General features: G+C 45.0%; 1 protein-coding gene across 1 annotated transcript; it reads right to left on the reverse strand.

Annotated features, from left to right (window-relative positions):
• Positions 1-752: 752 nt before the first annotated feature.
• Positions 753-9745, reverse strand: LOC120645513 (lichenase-2-like). Its single transcript, XM_039922294.1, has 2 exons — positions 9616-9745; positions 753-1931 (listed from the first exon to the last, which is right to left on the reverse strand). The coding sequence occupies exons 1-2, from the start codon at positions 9743-9745 to the stop codon at positions 898-900; spliced, it is 1164 nt and encodes a 387-aa protein (XP_039778228.1). The 3' UTR covers positions 753-897.
• Between the last annotated feature and the right edge of the window lie 18163 nt (positions 9746-27908).

Here is a 27908-nt window from a genome sequence, read left to right on the forward strand (position 1 = left end):
AGGTGCCACGTTGGATGCCTTGTCAGCCGCCATGTCAGATGTCATGTCACTAATGGGTGCATATACGTGGCACAATTTGTGGCAATATATGTGACGTTTATTTCATAAATATTGGGTTCGGGGTTGAGCTAAGTGGGCTTTGGTTCATTTTGTGACGGTTTAGAAACGTCATAGATCATGTTCATCTGTGACGTTTACGAAAAAATGTCAATCGATTTAATTTGTGACGCTCATTCCATAATGATATCTAAAATCATCACAAGATCGTCATAGATTCTGTTTTGCGACGTTTTTTCAGCAATCTGTCTGTGACGATTTTGTTTTGTCATAAATTAAATAGGTTCTTGTAGTATAGTTCTGCATTGGTTTTTTAAAAATTGGGTGTGACAGTCCATCCCTACAAATGGGTTTTCACCTGCCCCTAAAATCCATTTTGGTAGTAGTTCCATGTCAGCTTTCTTATATTTCTATATGATTCCCATTTTGTCCCTTGTTTTCTCGCATTGCAAAAATTATTAGTCACATTTGACCTTTAGGGTTACAAACCAGTAACCAGTTACACACGGCTTTGGGACGATATGGACCAATTAGATAAAAGTATCCATCAACTTTCTTATGTTGTGAGTAAAGGACATGCAATATATCGGTGGTGATCTTTATGCACCACTTAAAATATTCTTCTAAAAAAATCATTCTTACCTATAACCATTTTTTCAAACACCAAAAACAACTTAATGTTAGTGGTCGGAAAGAGTTTCGACCCGTTACATACATCTAAGGTAATTTGTATGTATTTTGCGTGTACAAATCATTGAAGATACTACGCTAATAGCATTGCAGTATTCTTTTACATTCTTATCGGACGGAGTCGCTTACTCCACGAGCTGAGAGGATCTCCTAATAAGAATGAGGAGCTGCAGCTGGAGATTCTGGACCCGGCGCTGGAGCAGGAGAATCAGGATCTGGAGTTACGTCCAAGCTGATTTTGTAGACGGGCTTCTTGTTTGGGTAGAAGAGACCCCAATTCTGCTCCACACCCTTAGGCTTCTGGTTCTCGTTGAACATGGAGAAGAGATACGTCTTGATGGCGTCCGGGTGCCGCGGCGTGCCCCCTCTTATGTGCTTGATCAGGTTCTCGTTGTAGACCTTCGCGTTCTCCGGTGTCGCTGCCTTACCTCCGCCGGTTGGCCACCCCGTCTCCGACACCAGGACCGACACATTGGACACGCCGAGCTTGGACATGGCCTCATAGAAGGCGTCGATGGTCGTGTCGAAGAGGTTCTGGTAATTGTACTTGCCGTCCTTGACCACGGTGGCTGGAGCGGTGAAGAGCGCGTAGCGGATGTCCATGTCGCCCGGGTTGTAGGCGTAGGTGAAGTAGGGGTAGATGTTAGCCATGAGCGGCGCGCCCGTGCAAGCCAGGAACTTCAGCACTGGGCCCATGAACACCTGCGCCTCCTTGGTGAAATTGGCGGCGGAGGGCTGGTTGCACACGCCCACTATCGCCTGCGACACCGACGTGGTCACCTGGATGTGCCCAAGCTTGGCCGCGGCGAGCGCGGCGTGAACGTTCTCCATCGCCGGAGCAAGAAGGTCCGCCGGCTTGCCGGCCACCTCGTTGCCGACGGCGATGTAGAGGAACTTTACCGACGGGTAGGCTTGGATGTTGTCGCGGACCCAGGAGGCGGCGGCCTTCTTACTTGTGAGGTTGGACAGCACGTCGTTCGGCGCGCCGACGAGGACACCGATGCTGGTGCCGTTCAAGGCCTCCAGCGCCGCCTTGTCCGGCGCGTACAGCCGCATCGCCTTGATGCCGTTCGACTTGAACATGCGGACGACGGTGCTCGCCGGCGGGAGGTCGCTGCCGCTCATGCCGTAGCACACCCCAAGGGAGTCCACGCCTGGAAGCACGAAGTAGAAATGGACCTTCACTAATTAGTCTGGCCCGCCGGTACATGCTAATCATGATAGTAAATGTTTTAAATGCATTTGATACATGAAATGATGTACAGTGTCTATTCATGTATCTACCACAGATTTGCATTCTTTTTTTACCAATAGCCTTAGAGAGAGAGAGAGAGAGAGAGAGAGAGAGAGAGAGAGAGAGAGAGAGAGAGAGAGAGAGAGAGAGGAGTATTACTTTGAGGAGCGGAAGCAATGATTCCCAGGAGCAATGCCATGGCAAACATGCTGGAGGCTACACCTTGCCTTGCCATTGCGAATCTCTGTCTCTCTTTCATGGCTATATGGATGCCGCAGCCCACAGCTTGCTTATATAGGTGCCGAGCGGACAGGATTAGGTGAGAGAATGTTTTAGCCTATTCCAGTTTGACTAGCCGGCCAGCCGTAGCCCTTGCTCGTCCTATTTCTTATATGGCGCGCGAGATGTAATTTGGAACCATTGTTAAATAGCACGGGGCTCAATTAGAGCAAAGCTAATAATAGAGCCAAACTCTTGGTTATTGGACAAGCCACATCAACAACCTAATTTTCAGTTATCCGACAGTAAGAGGCTCATGCTTAATTAGGTTATTTGCTACAATGGCGCTCCAGTTTGGTCCAATTGTTTGCGAGACTCAGCTTGATTGGAGAACCCAATGGAAGAAAGATGTGCCTAACATCTTCTGTGCTTCGAAATCTCAATCTCGTCATGCCCATTGCTCTAATTGAGATGCAAAAATAATAAGGTGTCTTCGAGCCAGGTAGATCAATAATTTATTTACGATTTGTCGATGGGGATTGGGAAAACTTGGATCCACTTTATGGAAAGATTAATGGAAGCTATATCTATTTTGCTTGTTTCATTCTTTCACGGAATTACTCAGACCTTTTTCCTGGTATTGTCGTTGTTTATTTTTTCCTCTTGCAAAACTCTTCACTTGAAATGGGCGCAACAATTCTGACGTTTGATGAGAACCCAGGACGAACAAAGTGTTCTTGACACTATCTAGTTTTCGTCTATGGTTGACAACAATAATATCAAGTCCGATCCAAAAACCGTCTCTAGCTGGATTACTGCATTGAGATGAGCGCAATATCGCTAGCTAGCAATTACTAGAACATTCAAAAAGCATCTCCATAAATGCTTATTGACTACCACTGAATCACGGCTCTGCTAATTCCATAGGAATAAAATGAAGTTTATATAATGATATTTACATTTTTTATATATTTATAAACTAATAAAGGTTCACAAATTTTGTTGCATTGTGTTTTCACTGCAAATGCACGTGGGAGAAAAACTGGCTAAAATAGGCAAACCCAGGCTGGCAACCAGCCATGCTAGCTCAGTTTCACACCACGTCAAAAGATTCACTATGTAAAAAAAGTCTATAATGATGGGCATCATCTCCCTAAGGTGATGAACATTATGTCAACACATAGGTGACGTGCTGAAGCCCATCACCTATGCACCACAAAGGTGATGGACATTAGTATTAGCCCGTCACCTATGGTAAAATAAATATTTTGCGTTTTAAAATAAATATTTTCAGTGTGAATAAAAATCAAAAACATCAAAAGTCATATTTTCAGTGTGAATAAAAATCAAAAACATCAAAAGTCACACGTGCAATATTTTCTACTGTTAATAGGATTTGAACCCACAACCTCAACCTCACAAGTACCCTTTCCTACCATTAGGCTACAACATCGCATGTTAACATCAATGAGATATTTTCCTTTTAACATCACATTCAAATGTCTTATATAACCCATTTCACAACTATAACAATCTCAAATAAAAATCTTTTGAACTATAAAGTTGTAAATCTAGTCGCAACCTACAACTTTCATGTATACTTTTTTTCATCTGAGGTCATTTAAAATTTCGAAAATTTAAAATTCAAAATTTAAACCATGTATTTGGGTGCCAAAACAATCTCAACTGAAAAAAATTTCAACTACAAAGTTGTAGATCTAGTTGAGACCTACAACTTTTGTATAGACCGTTTTTAATTTGGGAGAATTAGAATTTTTCAAAATCACATGTTCAAATATTATAAAAAGTCACAAAGGTGACGCGTCTTGATGTTGCACGTCCCCTATTGTAAGGATCACCGGGGTGTCCGACCCTAGAGGGGGAGGGGGTGAATAGGGTCGCTAATCGCTTTCTATCATAGGGCTCAATCTATTTGCATAAGATAAACCTAACACGTCCTACACATGCTAGTTATGACTAAGGTTTATCTATGCTACTCTCTACTTACCCCTAAAAGACTTGTAACCTATAGCCAATCCAAATCAAACTAACTAGGAAAGTAAAGGCACGCAAGATAGAGCAAATGCGGAAACGTAATACGGTAAGTAAAGAGGTAAGGGAGAGAATATGCAAACTCTCGTGAAGACACCAAGACATACGATTTAACATGGTTCGGTTAGGACACCAAGTCCCTCCCTACGTCCACGGCCACTTGTCCAACACGAACAAGTGTGATGCCGAGTCTCTTCGCTTGATAACCATCTTGTGTTCGCTACCAAGGCTTCCGGCAAGCAAAGCCTAAGTGGCGCCAAGTCACCAAGACAAGGCCACCGCCACCGTCTCCCTCAAAGCGTCACCAACGGCACCGTCTTCACTATTCAGAGCTTCTCACCACCCCGCACAAAGTGTAGTTGCCGCTCCACACCAAGTCAGAGGGTCACACGACGAGTACACGGTTGCTTGCCGCAGCAAGACTTTTGCTCAAGGGAGCTCTCGCAAGAACTAATCCCTATACAAGTGCACAAAGCACTCTCTCAAAGCTTCTCACAAACTAGATATGACACTAAGCTTTGCTAGGATGGTTGGAGATGTTAGTTTGCTTGGGCAACACTTCCTTCAACTTTTCTGGCGTCCAACCTTATGCAGCAACCGGCCTTGGGGGGTATATATAGCTCACACACCCCAAAAGAGCCGTTGAAAAAGTGGCTGACAAAAAGCGCTATCACCGGTTAAACCGATGATCCACTTTGTGTCATCACCGGTTTAACCGGTGAGCACCTTTTTCCAACTAGCCGTTATACTTCAACGGCTACCTTAATCAACCGACATAATTAACCGGTGAATGTATCTTCATCGCCGGTTTAACCAGTGCATGTAACTGTCCCAGGGTTCCCGAAAACCAACTCTCTGGACAACTACACCGACGTTCACTTTGCCTTGATCGCCGGTTTAACCGGTGCCTGTAAAACTCCTGCTGCTTCTTCGGCCTCCAAGTCCATTTCACCGGTGAGTGTAAAACACCCAACACCGGTTAATCTGGTGCCAAACCCTAGCTCGCAGCTTCTGTGTTCATTGCAACGATGAGTGCAATTTGCTCATCATCGGTTTAACCGGTAGGGGCGGCCCTTGAACCTAAAAGCCTGAGAATGGTCATCTTAACAATCATATTAGTCCTAGTGTTGTGTGTGTCATCAATCGCCAAAATATTATATTGAAATATGGCATGAGAGGCCATTTTCGCTACACCTATGTCATCACAAAGGTGACATGCTTTGATGATGCACATCACCTTTGACTTGTCAAAGCCCGTCACCTATACTAACTTTATAGGTGACATACTTTAATATTGCTCGTCATCTATATGAAACTTATAAGTGATGGACTATAAATATGGCCCGTCACCTATAATAAAGGTGACATGCTTTAATGTTGCATGTCACCTATGTCATAACAAAGGTGGCGGGCAACATTTTAGGGAGGCCCTCAAGGGGTCAAAGGTGATGTGCACATCTTCGCACATCACCCATATCACAAAGGTGACGCGCAACAACAACGTGTTAACTTTGTGCGCGTCGCTATAGGTCATTTCTTACATAGTGATCGTTGGTTCAGCATCGGTTGCATCATCCACAAGGTAAAATTAAAGACCGTGGCCCTGTTTGGATTCATGGGTTATTTTTTACCTCACCCCAAATAGTTCCAAATAGTCCAAGGAAAGCCAAACAGGAGGGTTATTTTTGAGCTATTTGCAAATAGCCTACCCTAAAAATTATCCCCTCCAAGAGGTGCTATTTGGAGCTATTTCGTGTGGGGTCCACTAATTCTATCACTCTCTCTCTCTCTTGGAAAAGTGACAGTCCAATGATTGGAAAAGTACTTTATGAGCCAAATAGCCCTTGAATCCAAACAACTCAAGGGCTATTTTATTGAAGAGTTATTTTCTTAGACTAAATTTTAGCCTTCAAAATAACCCTTGGCTATTTCTCTACACAGAGCCCGTGTCTGGTATTGTCTTGAGACGTCAAACTCAACGTCTAAGGCCCTGTTTGGAGAAATAGCCAAGGGTTATTTTGAGGGCTAAAGTTTAGCTCAAGGAATAGTCATTCAATGAAATAGCGCTAGAGGTGATTTGATCCAAAGGTTATTTGGCTCATAAAGCACTTTTTCAATTATTTGGTTGCTACTTTTCCAAGAGAAAGCAAGAGAACCAATGGGCTCCACATGAAATAGCCCCAAATAGCACTTTTTGGGGGGTATTTTTTTGGCCAGGCTATTTGCAAATAGCCCAAAAATAGTCTTCCTGTTTGGCTCCCTTTAGGTTATTTGGGGCTATTTGGAGGTAGGCTAAAAAATAACCCATGAATTCAAACAAGGCCTAAGAGTACCTCTTTGGATTCATCTGGTTTTTTCCCTTTGTTTAATGTCGTCATTGCTTTTCCTTGAATTGCTTTTCGCTGCCACTACTACAAATGATGGAATCTATGGCGACGGTGATAACAGTTATTTTTACAGTCACATGTGTAATGGTGGTTTTAAAACCTCCATTAAAAAGCCTCTAGAACAGCCAGCAATTATACTTTTTGCAGTGGCGTGCACTACATGGCATAGCAGCTCTAATGATCATCATGATCCAGGAAAATATGATTCGTATACCATTCATTGTGAAGGGGAAATAATGTCATTGACGCATGTGTTCCCTAATGTAGAACGCATTTAGAATAAACCATAAAATTTTGGCAGAAGTCTACATAACCCTTACCTATCGGCAATGGACTACTTAACCCCCAACCTATAAAACCAGACAAATAACCCCCCCCCCCCCCACAAGCGGTTCCGGACCGGTGGTTTTGTATTTTCTTTTTTATTTATTTTGGTTGAATATTTGAAAAATCATAGTAATTTATAGAAAAATCATAAAATAGAAAGTCTAATTTTGTTGGACTCCACATGAGCAGAACTACACAGTAAACATATAATATGTTATGGCTTAGTACAAATTTTTTTCTTTATATTTTGATCTATTCTTTTTTATAATTAATTGTAATAATTCGCAACTGCAGTTTTCATGGTCTGATTGCGGTGAAAATTCATAATCATTGGATCGGATATAACTTAGTTATAGATTTAACAAGCATAAACACTAGATAAATTTATAACTATGTAATGCATGATCCAATGAGTATGAAGTTTTTACTACAATTCAAGCATACAATAGTTAGGCCACCATAAAATTTCACCGCAGTCGGACCATGGAAACTGCAGTTACGAATTATTCCAATTAATTATAGAAAAGAATAGATCAAAATCTACAAAAAAAAAAATTTATACTAAAGTATACCATATTATATGTTCACTGTGTAGTTCTGCTCATGTGGAGTCCAACAAAATTAGACTTTCTGTTTTATGATTTTTCTATGAATTACTATGATTTTTCAAATATTCAAACAAAATAAATAAAAAATGAAAAAAAATACAAAAACACCATCCGAAACCGCTTGGGGAGGGGTATTTGTCCAGTTTTGGAAAGATTGGAGAGTTATTTGTCCGATTTTACAGGTTAAGTAATCCACTGCGGATAGGTGGGGGGGTTATATAGACTTCTGCCGAAAATTTTCACCAACCCATCATTCATTGTGAAGGGATATATCATCTACATCCCCATTATAAGTAAAAAGTTTATAAACCTTTTCGCTCTATGTAATAGTGAATATACACCTAATATAAATGGCATTTTCACCACTGAACATGTCTCAATGCATGCTGTATATGCTTTTAGTCTAGTTCAAAAAGACTGAAAGCATCTTATAAGTTTTAGCGAAATGTCCCGTTTACACCCTCAAACTATCGCAATAATTTAATTTTCAACATTCAATTACAAAAAGGATAATGAGGTCCATCCAATTGTGGAAACCAAACAAGTTTGACCCTTTGAGTGGTTTTGTATTTTTTTGAGAAAAATCAAAACCCCATTAGATCTAATACTCAAAAGTAAATCAAATTAGGAATATGGAACAAGTAACAAAATTTTTCAAAAAATGTAACCTATCTATTATTGCTCTATTTGAATCTTATTGAGGACCAATAGTGGTCACCCTTGGATGATGAGTGATTGACAACATTGTGTGAATTTGATGTATCTCTTAGCTTGTGATGTGTAGGCGTAGGATGCGACGTGGTGGTCGACAGCATACAGTGAAGGTCAAGCGAAAGGTTCATGTCGATGGACCAAGAGCAGTGAAGGGTGAACGCAAGTAGGCTTGGACTGAGGGACCCGAGGAATCCAAGCGGAGTCACGGGCGGTCCACGTGGTACACGGAAGAGCAAGAGTATGTGATGAAGATGGCATCGGCCAAGTCAAGGAGGAAGTTGATGGCAAATTCAAGTAGGCTGCCCATGCGGTGGGAACGCGAAAGATCTTGAAGACGTCGTGGTACTTGGTGGGAGGACGGATACGCATCGACATCGGAGATGGCAGGTTTACTGATTTGGGAATCAAAACTAGGCGGGGCTGGTTTGCCGGTACGGGCCTCAAAATTGGGTGCGCGTTCGGTGCGACCGGATGGCGGTTGCGAAGGGCACGTGGCATCATCGCGAACGTTGCATTGAGGTGAAGCAAAGTTGTGATGGCGACGTGTCCGTCCAGAGCTCCTAAAATGTTGGACAGGGTTACCCCTAAGGGATATTTGTAGTGTGCTTAATGTAAAGACGTTTTGGTCATTTGGTCAGACGTCTATATATATATATATATATATATATATATATATATATATATATATATATATATGGAGGGGCTGTTGGGCCCACCTCTTTTGCATATCTAATTCGGAATTGCTAGTGCCCGGACGTCCAATCCGGGGCGCTAGCGTCGGACGGTCGGAAGTAGAAAAAATCCAACTGCAACATGTGTCATATGTTGCATGCAACATGCAAAAAAAATTATAAACAATATTCTGACACATAAAAGAGCCACATCGCAACATTTATGAATGTTTCAATCAACATTTTATTGGAAAAAATTCCTTTAATACAAGACATCTCACAACACATTGTGCAACATCATACATCATCTAATGCAACATTTCGATTTTACAGTTGCAACACCCCAAATCTAGTAATAAAATCATCGTCAACTTCCGTAAAAAAAAATCATTGTCAACATGCAACATAAAAATATGACTGATGCAACATCTCAGGTCAAATATTGTAACATAAAAAATCGAACACAGTATAGAACATCTCGAAAATGAATCTTGCAACATTAGCCAAACACTAACCAAACATCTCAAAATACGTGTCGCAACATCACAAAATCTCGATGCTATATGGATGGTTGGTGCCTCTCACAGTGGAGTCTTCTTTCTCCCAGAGCATGATAACGGCCACCCTGGAGTCTTCCCAGCCTCATGCGTGTCGACCGTTGCCGTTGCCGGCGTCGCGCGCCGCCGGCCCCGACGCGCGCGCCGCCGGCCCCGACGCGCGCGCCTGTGCCTGCCAGCCTCGCACGCCGAGGGCCCAGCCGCACGCCCCCGTGCCCACCAGCCTCATGCGTCAACGGCCCCGTCGCACCTCCATCTCCACCACCATCGGACCACGCCTGAAGCTTCACTAGCATTGAAGCCACCGAAGACCGCGCGCGGCCCCGGTGCCCGTGCCGGCGGCGTGCCCGGTGATGGCCATAGCGAGCGACGTGGGCGGCTGCGGGAGGTGGGCCACCGCTCTGCCGGAGACCGCGCCAACCCTGGTGCGCTCAGCGATGCCCAGCGAGCGAGAGAGAGAGAGAGAGCTGTGGGTAGAGCAGAGAGAGGGAGAGAGAGAGAGAATGGGATCGAGATGTGTGGTTGAGCGGCGAGAGTCGCTGTCCGCACTGCTTCGGTTTGGCCGGCGTATGGCCTGCTTCCCCGGGCAAGCTGCTCGCTCCTCACCGCCAGCGTCTGCTTCTGCTGCTCCCATGGTGGAGCCGTGCATGTGGGTGGGCCCCAAGATGTTGACTCCTGCCACGACTGTTGACCCAATGCTCGAGGAAAGCCTGCTCCGGCCGAAAGCTGGCCGCTGCCCGGTATGGGGCGCGTCTGCCACCCTCAGTCTGCGTGCGCACCGCTCTGACCCCCTGGAGGGAGGCATGCCACTCTGCCAGGACGCATGTGCCCTAACCTCGCACCCGTTAGAGCTCTCGGTGGACGAGCTCTCGGGGGGTCCCGCGATCGCGGAACCTGGGCCGTCTCTACTGCCTCCTTCTTGGGCCTCTTCGCTTGGTAGGCCGCCGGCATGTGATGGGCTGGAACCATTGCCTCCAACTGATAGGCTCTCCCCCGCGCCCCCGTCGCTTGAGAGGGTCTCCTTCCCCGACGCTGGGGAAGTTGGCCGAGTACTGTCGTCGCCTGGCAGTGCTAGGCACGTCAACACCTCCAGGGGATCCATGGCGGCGCTTCCTCTGCACGTCTTCAACGATGCTTCCACGCCAACTAGAAGCGTTGTCCGCAACTTTGTGCTGAAGGTATCAAAGCCGATTCCCACCCCCCCCCCCCCCCCTCCCCTCCCGGTGTTGCGGTCGTCCCACCCTAGGAGGAAGGCGCGGATGCCTGATCCTCGGGGTCTTTGCAGCCGCAGTGAACGTCTCACCAGAAAGAGTAGGTCGCGCACTTCCAATCCTGAGGTGCAAGCGCATAACGCAATCATGCGTAGCCTCGGCATTACTTCAGACACCCGGCTCCCCGACACCACAGCCTTTGCTGAGTTTATTGCTGTCTTTAACTCGTCACTTGACCCCTCCAAGCAAAAGGCACTGGACCTGCTCTTCCCGTTGAGCGCCTCGGCGTTGGCAAGCTTCGCAGCCGTTGATGTGGCTGATGGTGGCGCATCACCTTGATTGGGTGCACTTCTCTGGTCGCTTTCTTTGCTGTTTAACATGAATAGTGAAAACATTCTATTCTGGAACGTTCGTGGCCTCAACTCTAGGGCACGACGTGATGCTGTTAGGAATCTGGTCGGTTTGGAGCGTGTCTCCCTCCTGTCCCTGCAGGAAACTAAAATTGAGGCATGTAACTTCAGTCTTTATCAAGAAATGCTAGGTACCGCCTTTGATTACTACGCGTTGCCGTCGTCTGGTCTCTCTGGTGGCATTGTACTCGCTTGGCGTACAGATGTCTGGTCGATCTCATGTTTCTCCGCTCGTGGGTGCTCGATTACCGCGAAAGTAACTCTGATCAAGGGTGGTAGCAGTTGGTGGGTCACCATTGTGCGACAAAGATCAAGAGTCACTTTCCTGGCCGAGGGGGACGCCAACACTAGATTCTTTCACTTGCAAGCCTGCCATTGTCGACGCACCAATTTTGTGGATTCGGTCTGTTTCAACGACCAAGAGGTGGTTGGGGAAGAGGCCAAGGCCCAGGTCTTTTTTGACCATTTCAATTCGATTCTGGGGGCTTCCTCGCCGCGGTCGATGGCCCTTAACTTCGACGTGCTTCAGCTGCCTTCACTCCAGCTCGATGGTATCGACCAGTGCTTCACCGAGGAGGAAATCTGGACACACCTGCTGATAAGGCGCCAGGACCGGACGGGTTCACTGGACTTTTTTACAGGACTGCTTGGCCGGTAATTAAAGCTGATATAATGGCTGCCTTCAATGCTTTATGGTCGCTTGATGGCCGAAGCTTCTACCTAGTAAATCAAGCATACATGATCCTGCTTAAGAAGAAAAACATTGCACAAGAAGTTTCTGACTATCAGCCTATTAGCTTGGTCCATAGTTTCGCAAAATTGGCGGCAAAGGTTCTTGCAACACGGCTAGCTCCTTTCCTGCAATCTTTGGTCAAGCCCAACCAGAGCGCATTCATCAGGGGAAGGTTTCTTCACGACAATTTCCGTGCTATGCAGTTAACCGCCAGGCTTTTACACAAGCAGAAACATGCCGCTGCTCTGCTGAAAATTGACATCGCAAAAGCATTCGACACGGTCAATTGGACCTTTCTCCTAGCAGTGTTAAAACACATGGGTTTCCCAAATAGATGGCTGAACTGGTTGTGCATCATGTTTTCTACTGCTAGCACAAAAATCCTCGTCAATGGTTCGCCTGGGACAAGGATCTGTCACGCCTGCGGCTTGCGATAGGGGGATCCCCTTTCTCCCATGCTCTTCGTACTTGTCATGGAAACGCTGAACGCGTTGATCTCGGCTGCAGAGAGTTATAACTTGTTAAAGCCCATTGATCCAAAGGTGAAATGCCGGGCTTTTCTTTATGCCGATGATGTGGTAATTTTTGTCCAGCGTGAGGAGCGGCAGCTGGTTGCATTGCGTGCCATCCTGGAGGTCTTTGCTGCGGCATCAGGTCTGCACTCGAACGTACAGAAGTGCCAGGCAAGTCCTATCCAATGCGACTTGAACGACACCTGCACTATCCTCCAATTCTTCCCTTGTCGTCTCTCCCCGTTTCCTTGCAAATACTTGGGAATTCCTTTGTCCATTTACAAGTTATCAAGGGCGGATTTACAACCCCTGGTCGATTCCGTTGCTGCAAGACTACCTTCTTGGAAGGCTGCCCTCATGTCACGTTCTGGTCGCAAGGTGCTCACTTGTGTCACCCTCTCAGCAATTTCTGTGCACATGGCGATCGCGGTGGAGCTTTGTCCGTGGGCCATTCAGGCTATTGACAAGCTGCGGCGTGCGTTTCTCTGGAAGGGAACGGCCTCGGTGCATGGGGGCCGTTGCATGGTTGCTTGGCCAAAATGTTGTCGCCCCGCCGAGCTGGGAGGCCTGGGTATTCTTGATCTCAAGTTGATGAGCCTTTCTCTTCGTCTGCGCTGGGAATGGTTGCGCCGTATGGACGAAACCAGAACCTGGGCTTCCCTCCCCGCGAATTCTGATGCCCTATGCACTGCCCTGTTCCGGGTATCAACCACCGTCCAGGTGGGGGATGGAAAGAAGGCCTTGTTTTGGACAGATAACTGGTTGAATGGATCCTCCATTGAGTTTCTAGCGCCCTGCCTCTTTGCTGCTGTCCCAGCCAAGGCCAAGCGGTCTAGGACCGTTGCACAGGGGCTTCTGAATTCATCCTGGACACAAGACATCAAAGGAGCACTAACCGTTCAGGTCATCCTTGACTACCTCAACATCTGGGAGCTGGTTCGGCCTTGCCAGCTCTTGGACGGTGTTAAAGATGTGTTCTTGTGGCGATGGACGCCTGACCATCAGTACTCGGCTTCTTCAGCCTACGCTGCCTTGTTCTTCAGGCAGACCGTCGTGCCAGGGGCAAAGTTGCTCCTCAAGACCAGGGCTCCACCCAAATGCAAGTTCTTCTGCTGACTGGTGCTACATGAACGCTGCTGGACGGGTAGCCGGCGCTTCAGACACAACGGTTGGCCCCGAGTTCTAGTGCGACGTCTTTTGTCAGCTGGTGGTCTACGTCTCGTAAGCGCCTGCCTAAAGACAGAAGGAAACCGTTCGACACTTTTGTCCTGCTCGTCATCTGGACAATTTGGAAGGAGCGCAATGCCCACGTGTTTGATCGGAAGGCCTCCATGCCTTGGGTACTTTCGGATATCATTTTGGATGAAGGTGTTGTCTGGGCCACAGCCGGTTTCTTCGCTAGGAGCTTCTTATTTCCTAGTTCATAGTCCAGGTCGCAAAACAGTGCAAATGTAATTAGTGCTGTGTGATGTGGGGTTGACGGTCTCCTTGCTGGGACCGTAGATGTAACACTTTCCTCTTCCTCTTAATGAAATACGTGCCAAGTCACGTTCTAAAAAAGAGAGAGACGATGATAGGATAAGGATGCAAGAGAATTTAAATGGAGTAGTCCGGTGGTGACTAGTTTATGGTTGGAGAGAAGCCACGTAGCGTCCGATATTATTGATGTGCCGGACGTCTGAATATTAGCATTTTCGTATCTAATTTGGATGTCCTCACATTTGTTTGTGAGATTTAGGATTTGAAAGAGTGTGTGGATCTTTGATTTGATCTTTTTGCCATTTTAGCTTTGTGTGTTTTTAAAATTGACTTGTAATCGGACTTTGTAGCGCAATCGAAGGAACAAATTCGTGTTCAATTTTGTGCTTCAGAGTATTTTTCTTTTTCCATTATTTTCGGGAGTTTTTCTAGTGATTTTCGATTCGCGGGATTTACTAGATCTTTTTGCAATCTTTTTGTTGGATCTGCTGGGTCTACTAAACATGAATCTATGGCTCAAGTTTATTTCGATTCACGGAGAGTTGAGGAAGTAATTCGAGATTGAAATTTCGGATTCATTTTCATTTCTTCTCTTCCTCTCCTTTTCTTGAGCTAAATGAGCGCAGGAGCGAGCAGCAGGGCGAGCGCGGCGCGCAGGGGAGAGCGTGTGCTGCGCGGCGCGGCGCAGGTGCACACGGCACGCAGCAGCGGCCCATTACGGGGCGGCAGCCCACAGCAGGGGCAGGCAGCGCACCTTTTTCATTTTTATATTTAAAAAAACAAAATTTCAAAAATATATGTCGAATAGGAAATTTTTCAAAAATGGGTGCCTGTCGCCCCCGACAGGGTGCCTGTCGCCCACTGGATGGGCGACATGACCTAAATATAAAATAATTACATTTAGGTCCTGGCGCCCATGGCGCATTAAACAGTGAACTTGTAAAATCGATCTAAAATTGTAGAAAAATCGGAAAAATACAAACTCAACTGTTCTGAATTCTATGAAATAAGATCTACAACTTTTGTTAAATAAAGTTTTCATTTGATCAATGTATCTAAATCAAGAAAAATAGTTCTTATACCTAGAAAAATCTGAAATAATTCATTTGGTCTAGTTGTGCTTATCTAAAATTTACCAAACTTTTTTTATAGCTCTTAGGAAATAAAGTAATGGTACTATAAAAGTTATGGCTTCTAATACTCAGTATAACAGCATGGATAAATAAATCATTTAAACTAGACATATTGCAAGTTCTAATTTAAAAACTTATTCTAGAAATGTTTTCTGGGCCTACCAATTTTGTACAAGCCTATGCTCACCATATGCAACACTCTGGCCAAACATGACATGCATCCAAAGGATGGATCTTGAGATTTAAATAAAAGTGCATTAAACTGGTATTTAAAATAGAGCAAGATACATTGATCAAATGAAAAACTTTATGTAACAAAAGATGTAGATCTTGTTTCATAGAATCCAGAACAGTTGAGTTTGTATTTTTTTAATTTTTTTACGATTTTGTATTAATTTTACAAATTCACTTTTTAATGTGCCCTGGATGCCAGAATCTAAATATAAATTTTTTTTACAACCCATTTTTGAAAATTTTCCTATTCGATATATATTTTTAAAATTTTGTTTTTTTAATATAAAAATGAAAAAAGCGCGGCAGACAGCCCTCGCGAGTGCAAGGCCAGCCCAGCCGAAGGTGGCCCAGGCGAGCAGCAACTGCAGGTGCAGGCCAGTTTGCTGCTCCGACGATAGCAAGGTGACTGGCTCAGCAGCTCGCACAGCAGCTCACCACGACAGCCATACCAACAGCGGGTCCTCAGGTTATGCTGCAGCCTATTCATTTCCCTACTACTGTTAAACAATCTTTGAATGTTTAATTTGAGATCAGTGCTTCTTTTAGGCCGTGTTTAGTTCATGAAAAAATTTGGATTTTGGTACTGTAGTATATTTCATTTTTATTTGACAATTAATGTCCAACCATGGACTAATTAGGCTTAAAAAATTTATCTCATATAAAACAGTTATACTGTGTAATTAGTTATTTTTTCAACTATATTTAATGCTCTATGCATGTGTCTAAATATTCGATGTGACGGGTACTGTAGAAATTTTTTTAGGAACTAAACAAGGCTTTAGCTGGTCAAAATTCTTGTGACCCGTCTCTTTCATTCTATAGTGATACAATTGGTCATTCAAGGGTTTAATCATTGCTTCTCTTGGTTGATCTACTGATCAGTTAATTAGCTCATTTGAAATATAGTGGCAGCTTTTATTGATAGCTTTTGCCAATGCATGCTTTAGCTTGTTTATCCCTGATATATGTGTTAGCTTTGTATCAATTCTTTCACTTGCTAATGGTTGCATGCTTAATTGAGTATCATTTAATTAACCTTGTCCATGCTTAGTAAGTGTTGCTTTAGTTGTGGCTTAGCTTCTCCCTTGTGCAAGTTTTTAGGTGCCTCGCTTTGCTTTTCTTTGCTTCCGCTATGTTTTGAGAGTTTCTAATAGTTCCTAAGGTGAGTTTGTCACTGATTGACTTGTGTCATCTTGGCAATTAGAATCGAGGTGCATTTGGGGTGGCAATCGGGATAAAGGCCTTGTTCTCAAAAAAAAAAAAACTCGACCTGCGAGGGGCTAGCCGCCCCCCGAGCATTCTTATAAGGAGGCCTTCTAACACAGACCGAGAAACCCCCCGAACCCCGGCTCTTTCTGAACTTGGGTCAGGTGCCATTTCCTGGAACCGTTACCCAGGCCGGGACCGTTACCCACTGGGCCGGGAAACCGTGACGCCAGGGCGGGCCAGGCTGACTACATAGCCCAAGATATCAGGAGCACAGCGAGGGGGTTTTTTCCCACATGCGGGGAAATTTGCCCCGGTGGGGGTTTGAACCCCTCACCTGTGGAGTGCCGCCGGTTGCTTCGCACCACTCGGCCTTGTTCTCATCGAGGATAATTTTTTTAAGGGCTCTCATTCACTCCCCTCCTCTCTAGTGGCCCGTCCCCGTCGTTCACTTATTTGTTGAAAAATAATATGCATCACTACAAGCAATGAAATACTAAGAACATAGAAAAAATTTAGATCCAAAGAACTAAGTAGAGTGTCAATAGATAAGCTACTTTCTAAAAAAATTGATACCTATTTCATAATTTTTATTTTAAATTGAGTTACCTATGAAATTTTTTGTTTGAATTTGAATATTTCAATTTTCACAAAATGAAAAACAACCTTTGTAAGCACTCAGAGGGCCAAATTTGCCAAGTTTTGACGGTCAAATGGCTTATGTTATTCGGTTTTATAGTCGAAGGTTGAAAACTAGACTTTTGAGATAGTTCGCGGATGTAAACTGGATTCTTCCCTAAAATGACATTTGGATAGCACGAGGAATGGGATAGGAATATGAAGTGGGTTATTTAGGAGTGGATATGGATTAGGGTTATGAGATTGTTTTCCCTATGCTTTGTTTTGTACTGGGTGGGTTTGGTTTAGGGTTATATTATTTTATGACTATAATATCCTCTTTTTAAAGTGGAGCTTGGTTTATAGTCCGAGGGTATTTTTATAATTTCACACCATAGTGCATCATAATCCAACCATATCCGGCTCCTTCTTCTGGGAATGGATTGGTGGCATAAAAAGCTATCATTTCCCTTTCCCAAACCTTCATTTTTTTCCAATGCCCTGTATAGAAACATGGGATAAAATCTATCCCACCCTTCATATCTCATTCCCTCCCTCCATTTCCGCAAATCCAAACACCACCTAAGTTTTAATGGATACAAGGATGAGCATGGTACAGCCTTGTAGAAAATTTCATCTTTAAGCTTGTCCTCATTAAATAATTAAAATAATTAGAAATCAATTAAGGTGCTTACTTAAGTGTAGCGCTTGAAAAAAAAACCACTTTCTAATGTCAACCATCGCTAGTCTCTTGCCATTTCCATTGGCAGTGTTCTGGACGAAAATGTCTTGAAAATTTGTTTTTGTAGACAGGTTGTCCAAATTTATTTAGAGGGAGACGATATCAGGACTGATTGGATTAGAAACAGACAAAGGAGGTGAGCTTCAGTGAGTTGCTGATGATCCGTTCTAGGTTTGTATATTGTTTAGTAAGTTCTATACTATTTGAAGACTTTTACACAAAATGTTAAGTACGTTCTTTTCCAAATTGTTGATAGCATATAAAGAGCATGAGCTAGATCATCATATATATAATCTAGATAAGGTTGAATCAGTTACAAAAATTATTAGTGAAAGAAAAATGAACGACCGACTTTTATGTTTGGGCCTATATATTATTATGGGCTAACCTCAATGGATGTTCTATTCCGGTTGGGCTGTCATTGATGGGTTGTGTAACACCCTACCTGGATACTCCGGCCGTAGGCCCGGATACTCCGGACATGGAGTTTATAAGTCATCTAAGTTTTTCCATCTGGGCCCCACAACCATTAAAACTAACTCATCTCTCTCACAGCTCACTCTCACTCTCACTCCCTCTCGTTACTCTCTCTCCCTCTCACTCCCTCAATAGCCCTCTCTCTCCCCAAACTCTAGAACTCAAAAATCCCCATCCCAAATCAATCCCAAGACCAAGGAAGCTCAAATCAGCGTGGGGGATCATCTTCTCCAGGTATTCCACCATGGGGTGGCTTCGTTTTTGAGTTTTCTTGCAAGGAGAGCTTGCTCAAGGTACTAAGAGCTAGGGCAAAAAGAGATTGATCGATCTAGGGTGTTTACATCGATTTCTTTTGGGTCAATCATCTCCCAATGAACCATTCTATTAGGGTCTGAAAGGGTTTCAAATTTTGTGGGTTGGTTTTGCCAAAATCAAGATTTCAGTTTTTGGGGCGAAAATGGTGTGAAGCCCGGATACTCCAGATTTGGAACACTCCGGGGGGAACTCCGGGTATAAGCCCGGATACTCCGGACTTGGAACACTCCAGGAAAACTCCGGGTATAGGCCCGGAAACTCCGGACTTGGGAGTACGGATACTCCGGGTATTCGTCCAGATACTCCGGATTTTTGGGGAATGTTTTGGGCCAGGGAGTGCAATTTTTTTTGTAAATTACTAGTAGTTGCATCTAGTCATTGGCTATTTTAAGGTTGCAACCCATTTATGCATTTCTCATGGCAATTGCATATGTGTAGAAACCGCAGCCGATGAGGTCATGTATGAGGTGGTTGTGGAGCCACCGGAGCCGCTGGAGCAGGCCCAGCAGGAGGAGAGGTGTGAGAACCCGGCCCAAGGCCCAGTTCACCCCAGTACCCAGCAGCAACCCGAAGGCAAGCCCCGGTGCATGCCCTATTATTTCAAATTTATGACACCTATATATATTTCTATTACTTGTGCATTAGGTTTAGAAATTGTTTGGAACTCTAGTTGCATGATCCCTAAGTTCCCTGGAGTTATACTAGTATGTATAGGACGATAGAAATGCTATACTTAATAAGATCTCGGTAGAAGTCGAGTGATTTCTGGTCACTCGTGAGATATAGGATATCTCATTATTTTGAGTATATGGAATATTGGAATAGGTTGTAGAAGGAAAAGAAAATGGAGACCGGGCGGGGAAAGGCTAGCCCGTCTGTGTCGGTTAAGGACCGTTCGTTGTCTGGCCTTGTGATCGAGTTTGAATTATACTAGCCGCATGCCGGGAGTAGGAGGTAGTCGAAACCAATAAGCCGAGTACTGCCTTGCTTCGAAAGTACAGGAACCCGCACCCGACTCCTGGGGTGGTCGAGTAGTCGCGGAGAATAGGGGATGCATATGTTTACTTTTGGTGGTCTCACGTTGAGCTCGGCTGACCATATGTCGTTGGGCTGGTTCCTGTAGTTCGAGGCGGGGAGGGGAATGGTTGGTGCGTGTGGTCCGACGGGGCATACGCGTGCCGTGTTGGTTAGGTTCACCTTGCAAGGCTAAAGTGGATTGATTTGCCGTCAGTCGCTCTCGGATATGAGCACCTTGATCGCAGCACCGCATCGTAGTAATGCTATATGGAATTTAAGTGATGATTGGAAATGATTATCATGAATTATTACTCTATGTTTGTTACGATTGCTTAGCAGGTGCAAATACTAGTTGATGATTTTAGCATATAGAATTTGGAGCTAAAAATGGAAAAAAAATAAGGACTCATTTTAGAAGCTTATTCTGCAAAATTAACCACCAGCCAGAAAACCTTGCATGTCTAGATATGTGGGCTAAGTTATACCCACTGGTCGGGTAAGTCTTGCTGAGTATTAGTTGCTCAGGGTTTGTTGCCACCATATTTTTTTATTTCAGGGCATTCGGACGTTGATTTCTGCCCCTGCTGTGTCAAGTTTATCCGCAGAGATGCAGAGGGGTGGGAAGTGGTGGATCGAGAGCCCTAGGCTAGGAGTTAGCCGGGTTGCACTCTCGAGGGTTGAGTGTGCAGCCCTCTGTCCTGTCTAGACCGGTCTGACCAGTCCGTGGACCGGTCTGACCGCTGGTTAGTGTAGGCCGAGGGGCACCGGTCTGTCCGGTGTTGGGAACCGGTCTGACTGGTTGTGTTGGGCCTGAACTAGGGAGTTAGTTTAGATGGAGGTTCTTTTCTTTGAACTTGTTTCGCTATTGTAAAGTTTGAACATTATGTAATCTTTGTAAATTATGTATGTCATGGTATATATGTACTCGGATTGTAAAACTATGGTATTTTCAATGGGTTTGTAAAAGTTATGTATTATCTTGTGTCGAGTTGTTGTATTTTCAAGTATTTTGTTGTGCTTGTACCATCTGTGCCCGCCTTCGCGTGGGACTACCGGTGTCGTTTTGATCGGGCCGTGGGTTGAGAAAGGATCGCCAAATTAAGCCATTAAGCGAATGTGCCTGATGTGGTCAAATGACGGCCATTACGCTTAATTAGAGTTTTAATTTAGCGGTTCCGTCACAGCTGGTATCTGAGCCGAAACGCACTGGGGGTGGTACGAGCATGACTAATTTTGAGGTTTTTACGACTTAAATACGAATTTCAACTTAAGATAAAAGGTTAATTAGTAGTGTGGGCGGGATTATTTGTAATATCCTTATATAAGGTTAATGTTAGGGTTGTGGCTAGATTGTTGGTTTTGGAGATGAGAGAATTATCGTAGGACAATCATGCATTGTGCATCATGTCATTCATTGATTTAAAAAGATTCTTGGATTTTGAAGGGGGGAAACGATGTGAACATCACGAGTGTATCCGGATACTCCGGACATAGGTTCCGGATAGTCCGGGTGTGGTGTCCGGACATTCCAGATAAGAATCCGGACATTCTGGATTTGGCTGCAAAAATTTCTGGCCTTTTGATTTAATCTATGCTTCTTGCATTCTTCCATGGTTGATTGTTTTGTAATAAAAAAAGTAACTAATCCAATCCTGGTTGAAGTGCAGAATGGCGGGCCCACTGAACCCTCCTGATTTAGCCCAGGCCATTACGGCCATGCTCACCGGACGAGACGAGCAGACGGCACTCCTCCGGGAGATTGTGGAGCAAGGCAGAGCGCAGCGGCATGAACATCACCACCAGCCACCTGCTCCTGGATATCCGGAGTTCCTGGCTACTCAACCACCGCTCTTCCATAAGGCGGATGAACCACTGGAGGCGGACAGCTGGCTTCGGACTATCGAGTCCAAGTTTACCCTACACCCATACAACGATGGGGATAAAGCAGGATTGGCAGCCCAGCAGTTGAGGGGCCCTGCGCGCACATGGTGGGAGAATCATGTGGCCATGTTCCCGGGAGACACTCGATTTACTTGGGCACAGTTCAAGAAAGTTTTCAGGGCACACCATATTCCCGCGGGGGTGATCAGAAGGAAGCTCACAGAGTTCTTGGCCCTGAAGCAGAGCAATAACAGCGTGCTACAGTATTCCCAGACTTTCAACACCCTATCACAGTATGCCGGGTACCATGTGGACACCGATGAGAAGAAGCAGGCCTGCTTCAGGCAGGGGCTTAGCAGCAAGCTCCAGAATCGCTTGGCGATGGTCAAGTTTGACAGCTTCAGTGAGCTAGTCAATAGGGCTATCATACAGGAGGACGCCCACCTAGCTCATAAGGCAGAGAAAAAGAGAAAAGCACCAGCAGCAGGATCTTCAAGCAGCGCCCCACAGCGTTTTTGCCTTGTCCAGTCAGGCCCATAGAGAGCCCGCTTTCAGCACCAGCCACAGCAGCAGTGGGGGTATCGGCCACCCCAGTACACACAGCCTCAGGGGACAGTCAGGCCTCCTGTTCCTCAGCAGAGCGAGCAGAAGGTCTGGGTGCAGCAGCCGGGGGTACGCCCCAATTTGTTTCCGTATTACAACTGTGGGCAGCCAGGGCACTTTGCACGGAACTGCCTGATGCCACCAAAGCAGGGCCAGCAGTCCGGTCAGCAGAGCCAGAAGCAGCACGTGGCTCATTTCAAGCCAGGGCAAGTGTACTACACCACCCTCGAGGGTATTCCTGAGGGATCTCCAGTGATGGCGGGTACGTTCTCAGTAAACGATCAACCCGTTACAGTATTATTTGATTCAGGGGCATCTCATACTTTTATTAGCAAAGAATGTGCGGTTAGATTGGGGCTGAAGATAGAGAGCATGCCTAAGCCGTATCATATTCACTCACCTGGGGGAAAGTTGATCACTAATCAGTTTGTCAAGCAAGTACCCCTGCATTTGCATGGAAATTTTTTTCCTACAGCCCTGATAATGTTACCAACACAAAGGATAGATTGGGCATGAATTAGATGGAGGGTCAGGGAGTTATTCTGGACACGACCTCACAATCTGTGCACATCAAATCTTCTATTCATGGTAGTATGACCTTGAACTTGAGGGATCACATATTAGTGACTCCTACGGTGAATCAGGTTGAGAGCAAGACTTTGGCTGACATACCGGTGGTATGTGAATACCCGGATGTTTTTCCGGATGATTTGCCTGGCATGCCACCGGATCAAAATGTGGAGTTTGCCATTGAGTTGCAACCAGGCACGACACCCATCTCTAGAAGACCCTATCGTATGCCACCCAATGAGCTAGCCGAGCTAAAGAAACAATTGCAAGAGTTGCTTGATAAGGGGTATATCCATCCTAGCACTTCACCTTGGGGCTATCCAGCACTCTTTGTTAAAAAGAAAGATCAAAGCCTCAGGTTGTGTGTGGACTACAGACTTTTGAATGCTGTCACAATCAAGAATAAATACCCACTCCCCCGAATCGACATCCTGTTTGATTAGCTATTTGGGGCTCGGGTATTTTCAAAAATTGATCTCCGCTCTAGTTATCATCAGATAAAAATTAGAGCTGAAGATATTCCCAAGACGGCCTTCTCCACTAGATATGGGCTGTATGAATATCTAGTCATATCTTTTGGGCTAACAAATGCCCCTGCTCACTTCATGTACCTCATGAACTCGGTATTCATGCATGAGCTGGATAAGTTTGTCGTGGTTTTCATTGACAACATCCTTATATATTGCAAGAATGAAGAAGAATATGCTGAACACCTTCGCATTGTTCTCCAGCATCTCAGAGAGCACAAGTTGTATGCTAAATTCAGTAAATGTGATTTATGGCTCAAGGAAGTCCAGTTTTTGGGCCATATTATCTCTGAGGCGGGTATTTCTGTGGACCCCAGCAAGATTCAAGATGTATTGAATTGGCAGACTCCAGAGTCTGTTTCAGAGATCCAGAGTTTCCTTGGGCTAGCAGGTTATTATCGCCGATTTGTATCGGACTTTTCAAAAATTGCTAGACCCATGACTGAGTTACTCAAGAAAGGGGTGAGATTTAATTGGGATGACAAATGTGAGCAGGCTTTTCAAACCTTGAGAAAGCTTCTGATGTCTGCCCCTGTCCTGGCTCAGCCTGATATTACTCGGCCCTTTGATGTATATTGTGATGCATCAGGTACGAGTCACCACTGTGTCCTCACCCCTGTTTAATCCAGCCAGCTATTATTCGGCCCTTGATATGTATTAAATGTAATAGGTACGGGCCTCGACTGTGTACTCATGCAAGACCAGAGGGTAATTGCTTATGCTTCCAGAGCCCTCAGGCGGCATGAGGAGAATTATACCACGCATTATCTGGAATTGGCAGCAGTGGTACATGCATTAAAAATCTAGTGCCATTATCTTCTGGGCAACCCTGTTCATATATACTCAGACCATAAGAGTCTCAAGTATATCTTCACCCAGAGCGAGCTAAATTTGCGCCAGAGGCGATGGTTGGAGTTAATAAAGGATTATGACCTGGAGATTCATTATCACCCAGAAAAGGCTAATGTCGTTGCTGATGCGTTGAGTTGTATGGCAAAGTGCAACTGCACCTCAGCAACACCCATGCATGCAACCCTATGTCAAGAAATGGAAAAATTGAATCTGGCCATTGTGGCTGATGGTACACTCACCAACGTTACCCTTACTCCAACACTTCGGGATCAAATTGTTGCTGCTCAGAAAAATGATGTGGGCATGGATAAGATCAGACAACGGCTCGGTGAGAGTGATCCTCAGGTTCAATGTTTTCATCAAGATAGTGAGGGGATTCTTTGGTTTAAAGATCGGATGGTGGTGCCTAAGGACTTTGAGCTTCGGAAACAAATTTTTGATGAGGCTCATCTTTCTCGATATTCTATTCATCCGGGCAGCAATAAAATGTATCAAGATCTGAAACAACATTTTTGGTGGACGAGGATGAAGCGGGAAGTTGCCAAGTATGTATCAGAGTGTGATATTTGCAAAAGGGTGAAGGCGAGCCACTTGAGACCAGCCGGTCCCTTGCAGCCTCTGAGTATACCATCGTGGAAGTGGGAAGATATTAGTATGGACTTCATTGTGGGACTCCCTAAGACTTCAAAAGGGTATGACTCTATTTGGGTTATTGTGGACCGCCTTACGAAGTCAGCTCATTTTCTTCCTGTGAAGACCATATATAGAGCACAACACTAAGCTGAGCTGTATATCAGTCGTATAATGAGTTTGCATGGGGTACCCAGGACAATTATTTCGGATCGTGGTGCACAATTCATTGCACGGTTCTGGGAACAATTTCATGCCGCTTTGGGTACTCGACTGATCCGTAGTTCAGCCTATCATCCTCAGACAGATGGTCAGACAGAAAGAATCAATCAAATTCTGGAGGATATGCTCAGAGTGTGCGCACTCACATACAGAGCGTGTGCTCCTTTTGAGGCATTATACGGGCGAAGGTGTAGAACCCCATTAAACTGGTCAGAAGCCAGTGAAAGAAATTTCTTTGGACCTGATATCGTTGGTGAGGCTGAAGAACAAGTTCAGGTTATTCGGAAAAATTTGAAGATTGCACAATCCCGACAAAAGAGCTACGCGGATAAGAAACGTCAATCTATCTCGTTCCAAGTGGGAGATCATGTCTATTTGCGGGTATCTCCAATGAAAGGGGTCCAACAGTTTGGTGTGAAGGGAAAACTTGCCCCTCGCTATGTTGGGCCTTTTCCTATTATTGAGCGATGTGGGCCGGTAGCATATCGCTTGGAACTTCCTGTCCAATTGACAGCAGTTCACAACATATTTTATGTCTCTCAGCTCAGGAAGTGCCCCCGTGTTCCCACCAAATTCGTTGATATGGAGAAGTTGCAACTAGAGCCCGATCTTGTTTATCCACAGCATCCTATCAAAATTGTGGATCACAAGACTCGGGTCACTCGCAATCAAATCATCCATTTCTATAAGGTTCAGTGGAGTAACTCCAAACATACCAAGGTATCTAAATTTCCGACTTCTTTTCAATTTAGCATCTTCATTCTAAATCTCGGGACAAGATTTCTTTTAGGGGGAAGGATTGTAACACCCTGCCCGGATACTCCGGCCGTAGACTCGGATACTCCAGACATGGAGTTTCTAAGTCATCTAAGTTTTTCCATCTAGGCCCCACAACCATTAAAACTAACTCATCTCTCTCACTGCTCACTCTCACTTTCACTCTCTCTCTCGTTACTCTCTCTCCCTCTCACTCCCTTAAGATCCCTCTCTCTCCCCAAACTCTAGAACTCAAAAATCCCCATCCCAAATCAATCCCAAGACCAAGGAAGCTCAAATCAGCCTGGGGGATCATCTTCTCCAGGTATTCCACCATGGGGTGGCTTCATTTTTGAGTTTTCTTGCAATGGGAGCTTGCTCAAGATACTAAGAGCTAGGGCAAAAAGGGATTGATCGATCTAGGGTGTTTAAATCGATTTCTTTTGGGTCAATCGTCTCCCTATGAACCATTCTATTAGGGCCCGAAAGGGTTTCAAATTTTGTGGGTTGGTTTTGCCGAAATCAAGATTTCAGTTTTTGGGGCGAAAATGGTGTGAAGCCCGGAGACTCCGGGTATAAGCCCGGATACTCCGGATTTGGAACACTCCGGGGGAAACTCCGGGTATAAGCCCGGATACTCCGGACTTGGAACACTCCGGGGAAAACTCCGGGTATAGGCCCGGAAACTCCAGACTTGGGAGTCCGGATACTCCGGGTATTCGTCCGGATACTCCGGATTTTTAGGGAATGTTTTGGGCCAGGGAGTGCAATTTTTTATGTAAATTACTAGTAGTTACATCTAGTCATTGTCTATTTTAAGGTTGCAACCCATTTATGCATTTCTCATGGCAATTGCATACGTGTAGAAACCGCAGCCGAGGAGGTCGTGTACGAGGTGGTTGCGGAGCCACCGGTGCCGCTGGAGCAGGCCCAGCAGGAGGAGAGGAGTGAGAACCCGTTCCAAGGCCCAGTTCACCCTAGTACCCCAGCAGCAACCCGAAGGCAAGCCCCGATGCATGCCCTATTATTTCAAATTTATGACACATATATATGTTTCTATTACTTGTGCATTAGGTTTAGGAATTGTTTGGATCTCTAGTTGCATGATCCCTAGGTTCTCTGGAGTTATACTAGTATGTATAGGATGATAGAAATGCTATGCTTAATAAAATTTCGGTAGAAGTCGAGTGATTTCTGGTCACTCGCGAGATATATGATATCTCGTTATTTTGAGTATATGGAATATTGGAATAGGTTGGAGAAAGAAAAGAAAATGGAGATCGGGCGGGGAAAGGCTAGCCCCGTCTGTGTCAGTTAAGGACCGTTCGTTGTCTGGCCCTGTGATCGAGTTTGAATTGTACTAGCCGCATGCCGGGAGTAGGAGGTAGTCGAAACCGGTAAGCCGAGTACTGCCTTGCTTCGAAAGTACAGGAACTCGCACCCAACTCCTGGGGTGGTCGAGTAGTCACGGAGAATAGGGGATGCATATGTTTACTTTTGGTGGTCTCACGTTGAGCTCAGCTGACCATATATCGTTGGGCTGATTCCTGTTGGTTAGGTTCACCTTGCAAGGTTAAAGCGGATCGATTCGCCGTCAGTCGCTCTCGGATATGAGCACCTTGATCGTAGCACCGCATCGTAGTAATGCTATATGAAATTTAAGTGATGATTGGAAATGATTATCATGAATTATTACTCTATATTTGTTACGATAGCTTAGCAGATGCAAATACTAGTTGATGATTTTAGCATATAGAATTTGGAGCTAAAAATGGAAAAAAATAAGGACTCATTTTAGAAGCTTTTTCTGCAAAATTAACCACCAGCCAGAAAACCTTGCATATCTAGATATGTGGGCTAAGTTATACCCACTGGTCGGGTAAGTCTTGCTGAGTATTAGTTGCTCAGGGTTTATTGCCACCATATTTTTTTATTTCAGGGCATTCGGACGTTGATTTCTGCCCCTGCTGTGTCAAGTTTATCCGCAGAGATGCAGAGGGGTGGGAAGTGGTGGATCGAGACCCCTAGGCTAGGAGTTAGCCGGGTTGCACCCTCGAGGGTTGAGTGTGAAGCCCTCTGTTCTGTCTGGACCGGTCTGACTGGTGGTTAGTGTAGGCCGAGGGGCACCGGTCTGTTCGGTGTTGGGAACCGGTCTGACCGGTTGTGTTGGACCTGAACCAGGGAGTTAGTTTAGTTGCAGGTTCTTTTCTTTGAACTTGTTTCGCTATTGTAAAGTTTGAACATTATGTAATCTTTGTAAATTA

This window comes from Panicum virgatum, chromosome 8K, assembly GCF_016808335.1.
Source record: "Panicum virgatum strain AP13 chromosome 8K, P.virgatum_v5, whole genome shotgun sequence".
In the NCBI taxonomy this organism is placed as follows: domain Eukaryota; kingdom Viridiplantae; phylum Streptophyta; class Magnoliopsida; order Poales; family Poaceae; genus Panicum; species Panicum virgatum.